The sequence below is a fragment of the Leptosomus discolor genome, chromosome 4, assembly GCF_034619465.1.
Source record: "Leptosomus discolor isolate bLepDis1 chromosome 4, bLepDis1.hap2, whole genome shotgun sequence".
NCBI lineage: Eukaryota > Metazoa > Chordata > Aves > Leptosomiformes > Leptosomidae > Leptosomus > Leptosomus discolor.
The window spans coordinates 19546829-19561777 of record NC_141394.1 but is presented as its reverse complement, the minus strand read 5'-3'; the positions used below and the strand labels follow the sequence as shown (position 1 = coordinate 19561777).

General features: G+C 43.4%; 1 protein-coding gene across 3 annotated transcripts; it reads left to right on the top strand.

Annotated features, from left to right (window-relative positions):
- Positions 1-594: 594 nt before the first annotated feature.
- On the top strand, positions 595-13143 carry SCOC (short coiled-coil protein). 3 transcript variants are annotated; one of them, XM_086463965.1, is made up of 4 exons: positions 595-694; positions 9926-10000; positions 10103-10186; positions 10765-13143. In XM_086463965.1, the coding sequence occupies exons 1-4, from the start codon at positions 595-597 to the stop codon at positions 10905-10907; spliced, it is 402 nt and encodes a 133-aa protein (XP_086320091.1). In that variant the 3' UTR covers positions 10908-13143. The 3 variants fall into 3 exon arrangements, with proteins under 3 accessions (XP_086320091.1, XP_086320092.1, XP_086320093.1); XM_086463966.1 differs by lacking the exon at positions 595-694 and adding an exon at positions 9178-9206 and having other exon boundaries at positions 9929-10000; XM_086463967.1 differs by lacking the exon at positions 595-694 and adding an exon at positions 9178-9206.
- Positions 13144-14949: the final 1806 nt, after the last annotated feature.

Below are 14949 nucleotides of genomic sequence, written 5' to 3'. Positions count from 1 at the left end.
GGGTTTCTTTGAACTCGATTTCTCTTCCTTCCTCTGTCTACTATCACAGAACGTCACAAGCGCACTTATAGAACTTCACTTGTTCACATTAGCTGATTGGTTTTGATGCAACTGTTTATGTAAGTAAAATTACTCACATTCCTAAGTATTTGAAGATTGCATTTTAAATTTGCTGCTCCCAAATCTGTCCATTGTATTTGCTCGGACTGCAAGTAACATTTTTTGAGAACTTTAAGTTACTTTCCCTCTTTTCTGTATCAAAAAGCCTTCCAACAGAAACCTATACACAGCCCTAGAGAAAATCAAGAACAACCACCACCACAAAAAGCCAGCTAGGGTGAACACATAGTTCTTTCACAGAAAAGAGCCTGCAATAAGTGTTTGCTCAGCAGGTATCTGACGAAGCAGTTAGAACTCTGACACCTTCCAGCTTAATTTCCGGAAAAGAGCTCAAGGTTCAGACAAGATACCACACCGGGTGAGACGTGTGCAGTTGCCAACAGTGCGCGATACCACCTGTGTGTTGGACTCATTAAAGATTTAACCAGAGAAGTCACGTGCACACTGAAAAATGGCTGACCACAGCCACGCTTAATGCACGTCTCAAAAACTTTGAAAAAAGGAAGCAAAATGGAGTTACCTTTGGATGAGGAGGATGGCACTTTCACCAACATTTCTTTGGCAGATGATTCAGGTAAGAAACTACAGTAATCTATTGCTACAAATTCCATGGGGTGAATAATAGTACTAGGGGAGCACACAAATCTGTAGATCCTAATTACGGTGTACAATGAATTTTTAAAAAATGCCCTCACATAAACTTTTCTAGTTGTGTAATTGAATAAACACCAGGATTAGTTAAGAATTGAGAATCTGTGGGTGTGGAGGCTACCACAGTTTTCACATAATAGCATATGGTAAAATACGTTAGTCATCTGAGCACATATAGCCTTTCACTGGTTAGAAAGAAAAAGTTACAGAAATGTTAACTCAGTAGTCACCACTATCAAAGAAAATACAGATGATGCTGGCCTTTCCTGCTGCATATGGAACAATAATCTCTTTGCCGTAATCTAGTGAGAGCTCACAAGAAGTGATGCAAATTAATTTGTAATGGAAATAAACTGATCCATTTAAATCCCCAGTATTAAGCATCTAATTGTTTCAAAAGAAACTACAAAAGCAAAGACTGCCTTCCCCTCCCCCCATCCCCACACCTGCCCCCCCTTCTAGCTTATGGAATAAAAATTATTTGGAATGGGAAGGAGTATAGTTCTACATACTGGAAAAATTAAGTAAGTTAATATGAACTGATAATAAATTATTTAGAAAGGTGTGGCCAGAGTATCAACTTGATCATGTCAGCACGGCTGCCATAGAGCTGGGCTAATTTACGCTAGCTAGGAATCTGGATTGCTTATTAATGAATAATACAAGTCCCATTCCACACCACACCCCCCCCCCCCGCCTTTTTTTTTTTTTTTTTTTAGTATAAAGAATGATATTGCACATGCTATCTTTACCTCCTATATACAAAAAACCAAACAACTTTCTAGCAATTTCATATTAGTGTGATGGGGCTGAACTGCATGTTTGACTGGACTTTGTTTATACAGCATAGAGCCCAACAACAGCAAGATGTGGTTGACCCAAACTGTTCACAGAAAGAGAAACTGGCAAACCCTGGTCCAAGTCGGGCACTAATGAAAGGTTCTCCTGACAGTGCATCTCACCCTTTCCCTGTAGCAAGGTGTAGAACAGCAAGGAAAAGGTATCCTACGACACACAAGTTGCATGACTTGCTGCACAGCTGATAATGGCAAGGACAGCTGAGGGGCAGCATGCAGTGGCAAGGTCGTCTGGTCTTTGCAAAGCATCCAGACGGAGCTGAGCTAGGGATGACTCCACACTACTGGATGGGTTTGAATCTGCCCTGTCTCGCAGAGGGGTGTGTTTGCCATATTGCTTGCTTAGTCTTTCAGAAGATGTCAAGTTGCTTTCTTTAGAAGGCAAACACCCACTAGCCTCCTCTGCTACTCTAACCCCAGCACCCTTGCAGCCTGGAAAAAGTTAATACACAGGAGAAAACAGATGAAAACACAGTTAAAAACTCTCTCATTCAAGCACCAACTGACACTGGATACCCAAGTCAACCTAGGCATTCAGGGCTTGATACCCACCAAAGCCAAGCCCTGGCAGGTATCACTGCTATAAAAGTAGCTGCTCGGCAACAGTGCAAATAACACTCTGCTGCACCTCAGAAACTGAGCACTTCAAATTTACTAGACTCTTGATGGCAGTAACACACCCAAGGTCAGAGAAAGCTCATGTTCACAAGAGGACCATAAACAAGGCTTCTTTATGCAGGATCTGCTACCAATATCAGAGCTTGTCCCCTAGTAGTGAATAGGTGGGGCGTCACTCAAAAGTAGAGAGAGAAATTCAGAGTAACTGAAAATAAGTTACATTTTCAGGGAAGCTTTTAGCTTGAAGGCATAGAATGAGACTACAGTAAGATTCATGGCAAACATGATAACCCTGCTCCACTTCTTCTGCCAGAGGGTAACACCCAGAGGCTAGAGAGAAAGGTATAAGAAAATTCCTAACCTATAATAGGAAGAGACTATCATATACTTTCTGGGAAACAGTCTTCCTTATCTCTCCTAGTTGAAGAAGTTAAGACTAATTATAGTAACTCTGGAGCACAAAAGCTAACAAACAGAATGGGCCTTATAGCTGTAAGGCTGGAGAAGGACATCAATTCCAGAAAAGCAGACAGGATAAAAGAAAAGTTTTACATGGTGAGAGAGAAAAAGATTCCTTAGGATGAACAACAGCAAGTTCAAGCAAGGAATAAGGAAACTAGACTTGCAATATGAGGACCATAAGTGCACTTTGCCTGAGGATGACCTGATGTTTCAGAAGAAAGTGTTCCATAATTAAATTTTAAGTAGGATCACAAAGATGCACTGGTTTTAATGAACCCTAGTCCGTTTGTAATCGCATAAGGCTATCCCCCATTTCTTAAAATGTACTGGAAAAGATACTAAACAGACAAGTAGAACAACATACTACGTACGTACAATCTGAGCATAATCATAAGACAGTCTTCGTATCAAAGTTTCTTTAGTACAGTGAAAAGCCATTGTGGCAAAGCAACAGGGGTTACTGAGCCTGATTAACTGAGTGCAAGGCATGAATATTTAATAGCTATGGCTCTTTCAGAGCAGCAGCGTTTCTCTATTTAAGTACACTTCCATGTAAATCAACATCAACACAAAATGGCAGCAAACCAGAAACTTCTCGAGAAGTATTTTAATAGCAATATCAAAAGCATATGAAATCAAGGAAAGCATTCATTAACAGCATTTGTGAAAATATTTTCACCTTTAATGAAAGAAATACTTTTTCATCTAGAAACTCATAGCAAAGTGCACTCAGAAAATTACCTACTCAAACAAAAACACAGAAGAAACAAAACTAAAAAAGAAAATAAAACAGTGAGACGATGCCCAACAGCTGCAAAAATTTCTGTATTGCTCTGTAAGCAAATCAAGGCTCTCTTTCTTCATTGTAAAGAACCTAGAAATCCTCTTACTCTCTTTTCAAATATGCTTTCCAGAAAGCCAACATTAAGGACTACATTTCTCATGTAAACTCCTCCTTTTAAAAAGCAGATACAAACCCTGGAATGTTTAGGCCTAACTTATAGAAAGGCAAAACAGTTTTTCATCTCATGAAGTTACCAGTAAAGCTTTATGGAACCTCACTAAAGGACCTTCCACAAAATCTGGCGGCAAACCTATAGTTGATGATTATAAGGAGGATCAAACTGTTAACAAGCCAACATTATGTCATATATATTGGTATTCACAGCCTAAAACTGCAAAGACTTCAGTTGCTCAGTCTATTTAAAAATGCATTTTTGTGGAGTCAGAGTAGAAATGAAAACATTTCCACTCATGCACAATCTTGCAAAAGATAGGACGCAGTTACGTTAGAAGGCAGGCCTCTTCAGGGTTAAAGAGAAAATATGACTTTCTAAGGCTTTCTTTTTGTAGACTTTCTAAAGAGACTGGATTTTTTTTCCCTCCAACTGTATGCTCACAAGTTACGTCATCTCATGAGGTGCCATACTCATTCAGGACCTAAGGCACTACCAAAACACAAAATATAAGTAAGGACACAGACAATAATTAGACTAACATAGCCAAAATAGCTGCACATTTAATTTAGTTGGGAAAAGTGCGAACTCAGAACTACTCAAATTCTACATTGGACAGAAGTCTGTAACTGTAAATTTGCACAAGGATGTGCACAAGGCTACAAAAGCCTTTTGAGGTTACTTGGAAAGAGCAACAAGAATTGCAGAGAATTCTGGTGTAAAGCAACATTAATTGAAAAAAAAATTCTCAGAGTCTATCTGTCATTTTCACAGAGAAATAAAACAATGGAGATTTGATGTAAAGGGTCTTGCGAGTTAGTATTGCGAGGAAAAAGAATTAAGCCATTTGTATTCCTTTTTGTCTTTTTCTTTGCAGCAATAATTAGTTAAAGGAGAAAACAGTACAGTTCAAATAGCAATCTCGTCTCAGAACCATGTACAATTCCTTCTTCTATTAGTGAAAAGGAGAATACATTCCTATTCTAGTGGTGGACAGTGAAGCCTCTGTCATCAGTCAGCTTATGCAGGCGCCTCTAGCGCCTGTAACGTTGCCAAAAAGGAAGTGAAAGGCTTGTTGGGTTGCACTGTGTACCATGGAAAAAACAGGATGTACACCAGAGTTCCTGAAACGAAACATCTGAAAACGCTTGTCATCAGCAGCAACAACTTAGAATCTGAGTCCAGAGCAATAAAATTCTCTCCTGTGGTTTTGTAACTGTACACATACACGCATTCAGGTAAACTATTAATGATGCTTCATATCCTAGGGAGATTGTTGCTATTTTAAGCAAAAAATGCTCTTTAGGCGAAACTGAAAAAACTAATTCCTCTTGCCAGAAACATCAGCTAGTTTTACGAAAGCTTAATTGGAACTTAGGATACAAGTAAGTATTGATAATTGCATTTATAAAGTGAAACTTGTTGTTCCTATAAATTTAATCCAGATGACGACATTATGAATGCCTCCCCTGCTTTAACCAAATGCCTTAGAAAACATAAAATGAATTAGTAAGAAAGAAAGGGATTAGCACCTGTTCTTAGTTACAGCCAAGTAAATTTTGACTTCAGGAGCTCTGGCGTGTTTCCAAAAACTTCTCTTTATAACTCTTCAGTCAGGAAATCCACTTACCTGAAGCAAGTGATCTAGCGTGTAATGTAAAAACAGTTTAATACACCAAACAGTGGAACACTACTTAGGGCAGTGTTCAAGTACTTCCAGTAATAAAGAGAATCCTCTTATTTCTTCTTTTAAACTGCAGAGTGGCTATTAGTATGTTGTTATGCTGCTCCACAGAAGAAAACAATTAATTTCCAGCATTTGTGAATATTATTTCATTTTCTTGATAAGGTATATGTTCTCTAAAGTAGAGAGCAGTAAGTTTGTAAACAAAGCTAAAAAAAACTCTGTGAACACAGGTTATGCCCAGTGTCTCAGCCTTGTTGCTGCATATTCCAAAAGACCCAAACTAAACAGCCACATAGCAAAGTTGACCGATTTGCTCACGCTCACAGGTAATTGGTATTTACCCCATTAATTCTGCCCCTCCCAGTGAGTGGGGAAACCACAGAGAAGCAAATGCTGCCAGATCCCTGTCAAACAGAAGCCAGTCTTCAGAAGGATTGTTTCAGGTTCTCCGGGGAACAGTCCCCAGGCAAGGCTCGCCACGCTAACAACTTACAGAACAAAGAAATGACACTTTCTAACATAAGAGTTAACAAAATGCTACAGGCTGATAAACACAAGGATTGTTATACAAGGGCTTGAATTAGCCACCTCCAGCTACAGGAGACACCAAGCACACCCCTAAAATGCAAGCTACTATTTGGTTACTCTACACACGCGCACAGGTATGCCTTCCCTGGGACACATGCTGCATTATAAAAGGAATCCTATTGTTTGGGATATACTCTAAATCCCTAAAGCTTCAAATTTAAAGTGCACAACAGATTCGATGCTATATCACTCAATGCAAGCCAGGTGAGGTAAAGAATTTGAAAAAAACAATAGGTAAGTCATGTGATATACTAAGCTTCTGTTGTTTTGGTTGATTTATCATAAAACAAATAATTCGGGCTGTGGGCTTTTTTCTGTGGTGTGTTGGGGTTGGTTGGTTGGTTGTTTAAATCTGGTAATATATCAGATATTTAGAATCTTGGGGCTAACTTCTTGCTGGAAAACAGAGGGAGGGTTAGGAAGGCTAACCTTTCAAAGGAAAGGCAAGATGAGCTTAGGTGTTCTCTCTGGGGAACTGGCACCCAGCAGCACCAACCCAACGGTCTGAGTCCCTGGGCTGTGCGGACCAGGGCTGTGCACAGCAGGGCTGCTCCCCGCTGGCTCACCACTTACGTATATTTCCCTTGGAAGTCAGGGGATGGAAGACAGGGAAAGGAAAAAAGCAACATGTGTGGATCTTACCAAGAGATGGAGCTGGGACACAGCCAGGTCATGCAGAAACTAAGCGCTGGGGCTGGCTGCACAATCTCAGATACCTGGATAAAGGGATTCATATTGAGTAGGAAGATGCATTCTGTGGGATCCAGTACGTCCGAGTACGCTGCGGTACAAACCTAAGGAAGCATCTGTGCAACTCTAACATTAACCCAGTACCACGGGGCTCTATATAGGCTACAGACACCATCTGCTCTCTGCTGACAATACTAACGGTGGAGGCTCAGATAAAGCCGATTTTCTCTAAAGGAAAACCAAAAAAAACCTCTCATACAGGTTAACTCCTGGAAAGGAGTTTCAGCCTGGTGCCCAAGCTCAAACATCAGCGTTAAGAATCAAAAGAAAATACTACAGTCAGAAGCCACAACCATGCAAAGTAGAACAAACTTTGTTTTGTTCTACTCATATGAGTAGAACAGCATATGTACCAAAATGGAAACAGTAGGTAAACCAGCAGCTCTTGGGATTACTACTCTGTTCTGGCTATGACAGCACAGGAGCCAATATGTCTGGTTTCCATTCTGTCCCATTATTTCGTGTGAAGGATTACCCCACTTTGCTCATTTTGGGATAGTATAGACAATAAACTGCAAATGTAATGCAGCAAACAATGTGGAATTTCTGCAGCAGAGAGGTGGATTTCCCCAAGATTAGCCTGCAATGTTTTTTTTCCCCTCTTACAGTATAAAACACAGCAAATTGTTCACCAGGTCAGCAAGCTCACCATCCATCTGTATCCACCTACAGACTCTGGCCATATTTTTTGCCCATTAATGGAAGTGCTGGAGACTGTCTTTCTAGAAAGAATATGAGAACCTGTTGATTGCCAGCCTTGCCACATAGCAGCGCAGCAAGCAAGATCATAACAGGGTGATGAGAACCGCCTATCCTTTTAAAAACAGCCATCAAGGAGAGCTACTAACAAGCTCCTGAAGGCCAGCCACCACCTGAGAGGACTGCTTGCAGGGATTAAGGAGGATTACCAGGTTAAAATTGCCTTTTGCAGAGAAGGTGATATACTTTTAAGTAAACCATCTAATGGAACTGAAAACAACAGACTCATTTTCCAGTACAAACAGACTGCAGGACTAATTAAAATATGTTTTCATAACTTGAACAGCATCTGGTCTAATCTGAATTCATCTCATTGTGAGGTTAAAGAAGTTATTAGCACAATGTTAATAATATTGTGGAGGCACCCAGAAGATGTGGATACTAGAAATACGTACTTTCTGAAGTGTATTAAAAATTACAGTAGAGGGCACACTTCCCAAATACCTTTATCTTCCTGAGTATCAACACAGCATCAAGTTATTTACTTATAACTGGATATATTCCTGTGACATATAGATATGATGTGGATATATTTCACTGTGACATATGGTTCAAGCTACATAGTACCTATAAAGATACTACAGGTTATGCAATGCAGTCACCTCGGTGAAGCCACTAAAATTAGCTGGGGTCCTGCACGTTGTCTTTTATCGTGGCTCACAGACTGTCCTACGAGGTCCAAAGGGAGCAGGCACCCCGTGCAGCATGTTCTACGAGGGCTGTTCCCACCGGGGAAGAACGGAAAGAACAGAGACACAGGAGCGTTGGTCCAGAGCTCTTAAGCCTGGCTAAGTGAGAGCAACTATGCGAAGTCATTTCAGTTTCCGTGTGATGCGATCTCTAATGCTGTAAGATCTAGAAACAAGGAGCTAAATCACAGGTTTCTTAACCCGGACACCACTGTGCAGAAGGCCTATCGATCTGCCAGGCCAGAAGCCATTTAGGCCAGGTTTACATGGCGCTGAACCGGAGCAGACAAACTCTGCTGGACTCTGGCTGGGAGGCTTCTCTGTCCCAGAGCTCCACGTACCAGCACATCAACGATACCTACACCCGCTCGATTCTCTCCAATGTTCCTCAGGCTTTGCCAAACCTACCTAAATCTGAAGGAGCTACGTGCTGGAGAACACCTGCCACTTCTTAGCTTCTGGGCACAAGGCACAGAGACCCACCGCTGGCTGAGGCCTGCCACTCCGGGCACCTCGTTACCCAAGTGCCACACAAACGGACCAGAAAAATGTTGGTATTGATTTAACCGTGTACTTACTAGTTACTTCCGTTATTTTACCTGCGATTCAATGGGATTTAACGGGAAAGGACCGCTCACGAGTGAAAATGAGCCCGTGAGAGCGGCAGGGGGTTACTCGCTCTCCCGGGAGCCAGAGGGCTCCCGCGCTGTGCACCCCCTCAGCGCCCCCTCGTCTGCACGACCCGGGGCGGGGACCGGACCCCCGGCCGTTGCCTGGGGGGGGAGGGGGAGGGGCGGACGGGACTCTTCCAGCCCCGGCGCCGCCGGGCCGGGCCTCGCCTGCCGGGAGGGCGGGAAGGAGGGAGAGCGGCGCCCCCCACCCCGGCCGCCGGTGACACGCGCCCCGGCGGCGGAGCCCCGCCCCGCCGTGCCCATTGGCTAGCGCGGGCGCAGCGCGGTGCGCGCGCAGGGCCGGCTGCCGCGGAGGCGGCGCAGGCGCGGCGGGGAGGTGCACAGCTGCGGCCGGGCCGGGGCGCGGGGCGCAGCCCGCAGGGAGGCGGCGGCGGCAGGTGAGGAGGCGGAGCGGGGCGTCGCGGCCGGGCCGGGCCGGGCCGGGCCGGGCCGGGGGTGGGGAGGGTGCGCTGGGCCGCGGAGCGGGTCCGGCCGGCTGCCGGGGCAGGGCCGCGGAGCTACCGGCGGCTCCCGGAGGGTGCTGCGCGGAAGCCGTCTGCAGTGCCGCCCCGGCAGCGGGACAGGCGCCCTGGGGCGGCCGCCAGCCGTTCGTGCTCCGTCCTGCAGCGGAGGGCTGGGGCGCGGAGGTGGGCTGGCGGAGGAGGCGCTGTGAGGCGCGGGGGAGCCGGGGGCAACGCGCGCGTCGCTGCGGGCCTGCTGTCGGCGACACGGCCGCTGTGACAACGGCGGAAGGCGGCGGACAATGGAGGGGCCCTGCGGCTTCTGCACTTCTTCAGGAGCCGGTTCCAGAAAGATCGGTGCCGAGGAGGCAGCAGTTGCATTACTGGAACACAGGGTTATTTTGTGCGTTGGAGAGTCATCTAGATCAGTTATTTTTGTGAACTGAAGGAGAGGTCCTTGAGGAATCATATTTACACACTACGTAAGGTTCCAGGAAAAATAATTAAAGAATGGCAAAAAAATGTTCTTCTGCCTTAGGCTTAAGTGCTGGCTTTTCAATACGAATTAGAGAAATGCATTTAAAATCTGCCTCTAAAGGCAGTGACATTAACAGTTGCCTCAGTGATGGTGGTTTTTTTTTTTTTTCTCCTTTAAGCAGAGCATCTCTCAGGAATACACTCCGCAAAAGTGGAAAGAGCCCAGTCTACAATGATGAATGCTGACATGGATGGTATAAGTTCTTAATGTTCTTGTTCTTAGTTGTTATTTTTCTACTTAATGTCATTTCCAGCTGTTACAGAGGTTGCATTAAAACTCGTATGATTTATTGCAGCTGTTGAGGCTGAGAATCAGGTGGAATTAGAAGAGAAAACACGGCTTATTAATCAAGTTTTGGAACTGCAGCACACACTTGAAGGTTAGCAGTTTGACACATCAGATTTTTTACGACCACACAGTAATAACAAAAGAAGAGACCTTTACGGTTCTGCCCTACCTCAGCCAAAGTGGCCAGAAGTATGTCACTTCTGCAGGCGAAGGCACATAAGCAAGGTCTCAGAAATATTCCCCCTGCCCCCCTTTATGCCACACCGTGTTTGCTCGACTCTCATAATACACATCAAGCAGAAGGGGCGACACAGTTAACCTTCTCAGGCCCATTAGCTGACACATCTTAGAGTCTGCTCATCACTGAACTTTTGTTTCCAAATAAGTTTAGTTTGCAATTTCTTAACTCAAAAATTCAAGAAAAGAATAAAGACATAGACTGACAGTAAGTTTGTGTAACAAGTTTGTCAAAATACTGTGCAACAAAATGAGACAGGAAAAAGGGGCTTTAGATGTAAACTTGTGAGTAGCACAGCGTTTTGTGAGACCATACCTTATGGCAGTGTTTCCCGCGTTAAAAGCGTGGCCGGTTTGATGTAGGCACATAGAACATACTCACTGTTGCATGCCGTGGTGTCTAATATTTTTCTTATAATATCGCCTTCGCAGATCTCTCAGCACGAGTAGATGCTGTTAAGGAAGAAAACTTGAAACTGAAATCAGAAAACCAAGTTCTTGGACAGTATATAGAGAATCTGATGTCAGCATCTAGTGTTTTCCAAACAACTGACACAAAAAGCAAAAGGAAGTAAGGGTTGACACACAGATGATGTCATTGTATTGCTGCTGTCTTTTTTTTTTGTTTCAATTGGCATAGGCTACATGAGCTGAAATACCTTAGTTTGTGGCTTTACTGGATACTGGAAGATTATAAACTTTGGTGGTAAACAGAATTAAGAACATTATCATGAACAGGAGACGCAAGTCTGTGTATTGTTAAGATTAAGCAATGTGCAAATGTAGTGTAGAGACTTACTAAACTTTCATATTTGTTTTAAAAATGAGCATATCTTGTTAAAAATTGGATTCCATTTGTCAGGTTAAAAGTCTGTTGGCGCTCTTTGAGGTCGTAGGGTAGTGTTCTTGACTAGCAAAATAATACGGTTATAATACTGTGTTGAAACCTCATCTGATAAAAATACTCAAAGTCTAATTGCATCACCTTTTTCACCTCAAATATATTTAGATTACTGGGTAGTACTGACCATAATAGCTCTGTAAATCAACTTTAAACAAAATCCTGTAAACCAGTTAAGAATTTCTGTGAAGTAATAACAGTATGATGTTATTTGCAGGGCTTGCATACAGAAAAACACTTAAGATTTTTTGGGAAGGGGGAGGGTAAGGGAAGAGGAGTAAGGATAATAAGCAACTTACATCAGGGAAGTACCAAACTGGTGCAGCATCAGACTGCAGTTCACAAGATGTACACTTAAAAACCATTTTCACTTTCCTGTTTCCTCAAAGAATGGTCAGGCACAGCATTGTGATGTATGACCTTCCTGAAGCTTTCAGTTTTGTGACGAAGAGTTAAATAGAAACCCGAGTAATGAACTTTACCGAAACAGAAGGCCAGCCACGTTCCTCATGCTCGTTGTGAACAGTCCGCAGTGAGGAACTCAGAACAAGCCTTTCCTTGCCACCCGTTACTTTCCCCTGAAGTGCCAAACTTGTCTCCGCTTCAGGCCTTACAGCAACTGTTTTCCTGCCCCAGAGCCTGAGCTTGTGAAGTACCTCCTGAGGCACTGCACAAAAACTCCTGAGGCAGGAGACTGCAGTCGAACCCAGGTGGCTTTTGCCCCTCCAACCTGTGCTGCTCGGAGCAACACCTAGTGTGGTCAGGGGCCCTGTTTTCCCTGGCTTGGCTGTCGGCTAGCAGGTTTTGTAGAGTCCAGCCCAGAGTAGGGGCCTGAGCAGCTCCCGTAGAGGTGGCCTGTCTAGCATCACCAGTGTTCAGGGAGAGCAGAAGCTGAGATACGACAACCTAAGTTTTAGCAGTGCTCAACTGCATCTGTTTGACCTTACCATAAGGCAGCATTGCAGACCTTTATGGATGTCACCTAGAACCGAGGTCTCTCTCTTCAGTAATGAAGCCATTGTACTTTATTTTTAACGAAAGGAAACCACGAGTTAAGGATCTCTTTCAACCTTGCTGTGATGAGCTATAAAATAAAGCTGCAGGAACTGAATGAGTGGATGTAATAGAACAAATCCCTCTCTAACCCCAAGTTTCTTGGCAGCTGAGCACTCAAGTGTAAGCTATGTCTTAAGTGTAAGCCAACACTGGGAGGCTGCCCGCTCCCAGAGGAGATGTTTCCTGTTTCTCCCCATTTAAGATGACTCTACAGCGCTCACTGGAGCATCAGCAAAGTCAGATGGCTTCAAACAACGCACTAGTAGTTCAGGCTCGAGGGCTGTTTACAAGTCTGAGTCAAGAAACCTGATGATGAAAAAGTTTTACTCGCCAAGGCACAAATGGCTCATACCATTTGTGTCATGGGGTCCTGTAAGCAACCAAAATTATCTTTAATCTTCTATGGACTATTCTCTCACTTTACTGCCTATCTGGAAGTCGAAATTCATCCAAGAATTGCTAGCAGGTGGAGTGGGTCAAATGGTTAGTCCAGGGTTTGAGCATGAAAATAGAACAATCACACCAAGCACTCAACTTGCAAAGATTGCGTTGCATCACAGCCATCCTAGCTGTAAAGCCGTGTCACTGCACACCTCCATCTGCACTGTAGGAGATCAAGTGGTAACAGAGCATGTGCTTGTTAGACTTCAGCTATTTCCTGAGATCACGTACTCTTAAAGTCATGGTTTTGTATTGTAAGATTGGATAGTGATACTTTACCCATCCGTGTGTATATAGTAGTCATTTAATCTATATACCATTTTACATCCCACTACTGTGGCCTTCATTTAACTTATGAACATTTTAAAGATGTTGTATTTGACTTTACACTAAATAAAAACTTTTGATTTGGCTCAATTAGTTTGGTCTAACATTTGTAAACCCTGAAACTTCTCACAACTAGCTGTAGTCAAACGGTAGAAAAGTAGTAGCGTTTGCCATTCCCTTAATTGTTTCTACATAGCTGAAGTGTCTAAAGACTAGATGTAATTAGCAAGTATTACCATTAAGCCTGGGTTAATCAGTCTATTTCCAGCAAGCTTCCAGTTCCTGACTCACTTGGTATTTTCACATTTCTGTATACTTTTCTGTTCTGGCTAAAGGAGAAGGACTGGCAGCACCCAGTGTTGTCAAAGCTAAAACTTGCACCTCTGCATGTGGGAGAACGTTAAGCCAGGTCAGAATAGAAGAGATTTTACCTTTTCCTACACAGGTAATGAGCTCTACGTTAGAAAGAAACCAGAATTACTACTTCTTCGTACCTTCATGAAGGTGGAAGCTAACTGAGGAGTAGCTTCAGTTATAATTAAATAAAAAAGGCCTCGGTCTTTCATGGCCTTCCCTGTGTATAGAAGATCCTCAGCCTGGGATTTGGTGTCCTCAGCTTTTCCTAAGCTACAATGTAGGTGGTGGGAGTGCAGGCTGCCGAGGTCTGACACTCATGGAGTTCCAAAGATGACTGACAGTTTTAATAGCAAGGCATCCTGGAACAGGATTATCATTTGTTTGTTAATTTCAAAGCACTTTCAAGCAGCCATGATAGGAAGATCAAGTATTTTTCCCAAAATATCTGTTCAGATATAGATGGACTACGCACAGGAACTGCGGCTGAAATCTCAGTGTTGCAAGTGTCAACGGAAGGGGGTTCCCCTTTCGCCTGGCTTTCTAGATCCAGAGCCTCAAATCCCCAAAGCTCTGATACTTCTCCCCTAATTACTAGACTGGATCCAAGTAAGCTGGTGTGCAGAAGGATGTCTGCTATCTCCAGGTTCCAGGTAATCTAAGTCATTAAGACAGTATTAAAGGGAGACAGGCCTTACGGAGGCAGTATTATTGCAAACAGCACCCCGAGTCATGGCCTCAAGACCATTTTACCCATAATAAATGGCTCCTTATTTACTGAAGTGAGGTAAAGCAAAGATGTTGATGGGGCATTAATCAAGACTAAGTTCAAAACCGTAAGGGAAGACTGGCATCCCCTGTGGGGTGACCAGTCCCTGGAGTAACTGTATCACACCAAACAAAAATCCCAAAACAAACAACCAACCCAACCCCAAAACCACACCCAAATGCCGTAACAATTCCAAAGGGTTTTCTCCAGGCTCAGCAAGATTGATTCAAAAGGAAGTGCTGAAATGCTCCCTGACAGCTCACAGTAGCTCGTACTAGCCAGAGACCGCATCAGTAACAGCTTTATCTGTTGCTGAAAAGTCACAGGCAGGAGGAGGAATCTGGAGTCTTCATTCTTACCTTTTGCATGTAGACCCTAAATAAAGAGGAGGGAACTTGCATTTAACTTAAAACAAAACCAAACCAAACCACAAAACCCAAACAAAAAAGCCAGAGGCCTTTCCATGTAGTTCAGACAAAATAAGAGTCCAATATAATTAACTTTTGAACACTTCAACACAAGCACTTGAAGACCCTGGCTTCTTCATTAGGGTTAATAAAGCATTCATTTGTTAGAGACTTTGGTGGAATCTTTGCTGACTCAATTTGCTGTAATATTTCTTTTTTCAGTGAACTAACCTTGCCAGGCACAAGGAAATCTTGAGTTCCTTATGAATTAATGTATTTCTACTTGCTTTTAATGTATGGCTGCTTTTGCTAGCATTTTACATCCTACTAATATTATAGGCAGCTGCAAGCAGCAAGAGGTC

Excerpts from the sequence above, each read along its gene's own strand:
- SCOC (XM_086463965.1), top strand. The coding sequence starts at position 595 with ATGCACGTCTCAAAAACTTTGAAAAAAGGAAGCAAAATGGAGTTACCT. Across the intron at positions 695-9,925 it reads TTCTTTGGCAGATGATTCAG|CAGAGCATCTCTCAGGAATA; the intron begins GTAAGAAACTAC and ends TTCTCCTTTAAG. Across the intron at positions 10,001-10,102 it reads GATGAATGCTGACATGGATG|CTGTTGAGGCTGAGAATCAG; the intron begins GTATAAGTTCTT and ends GATTTATTGCAG.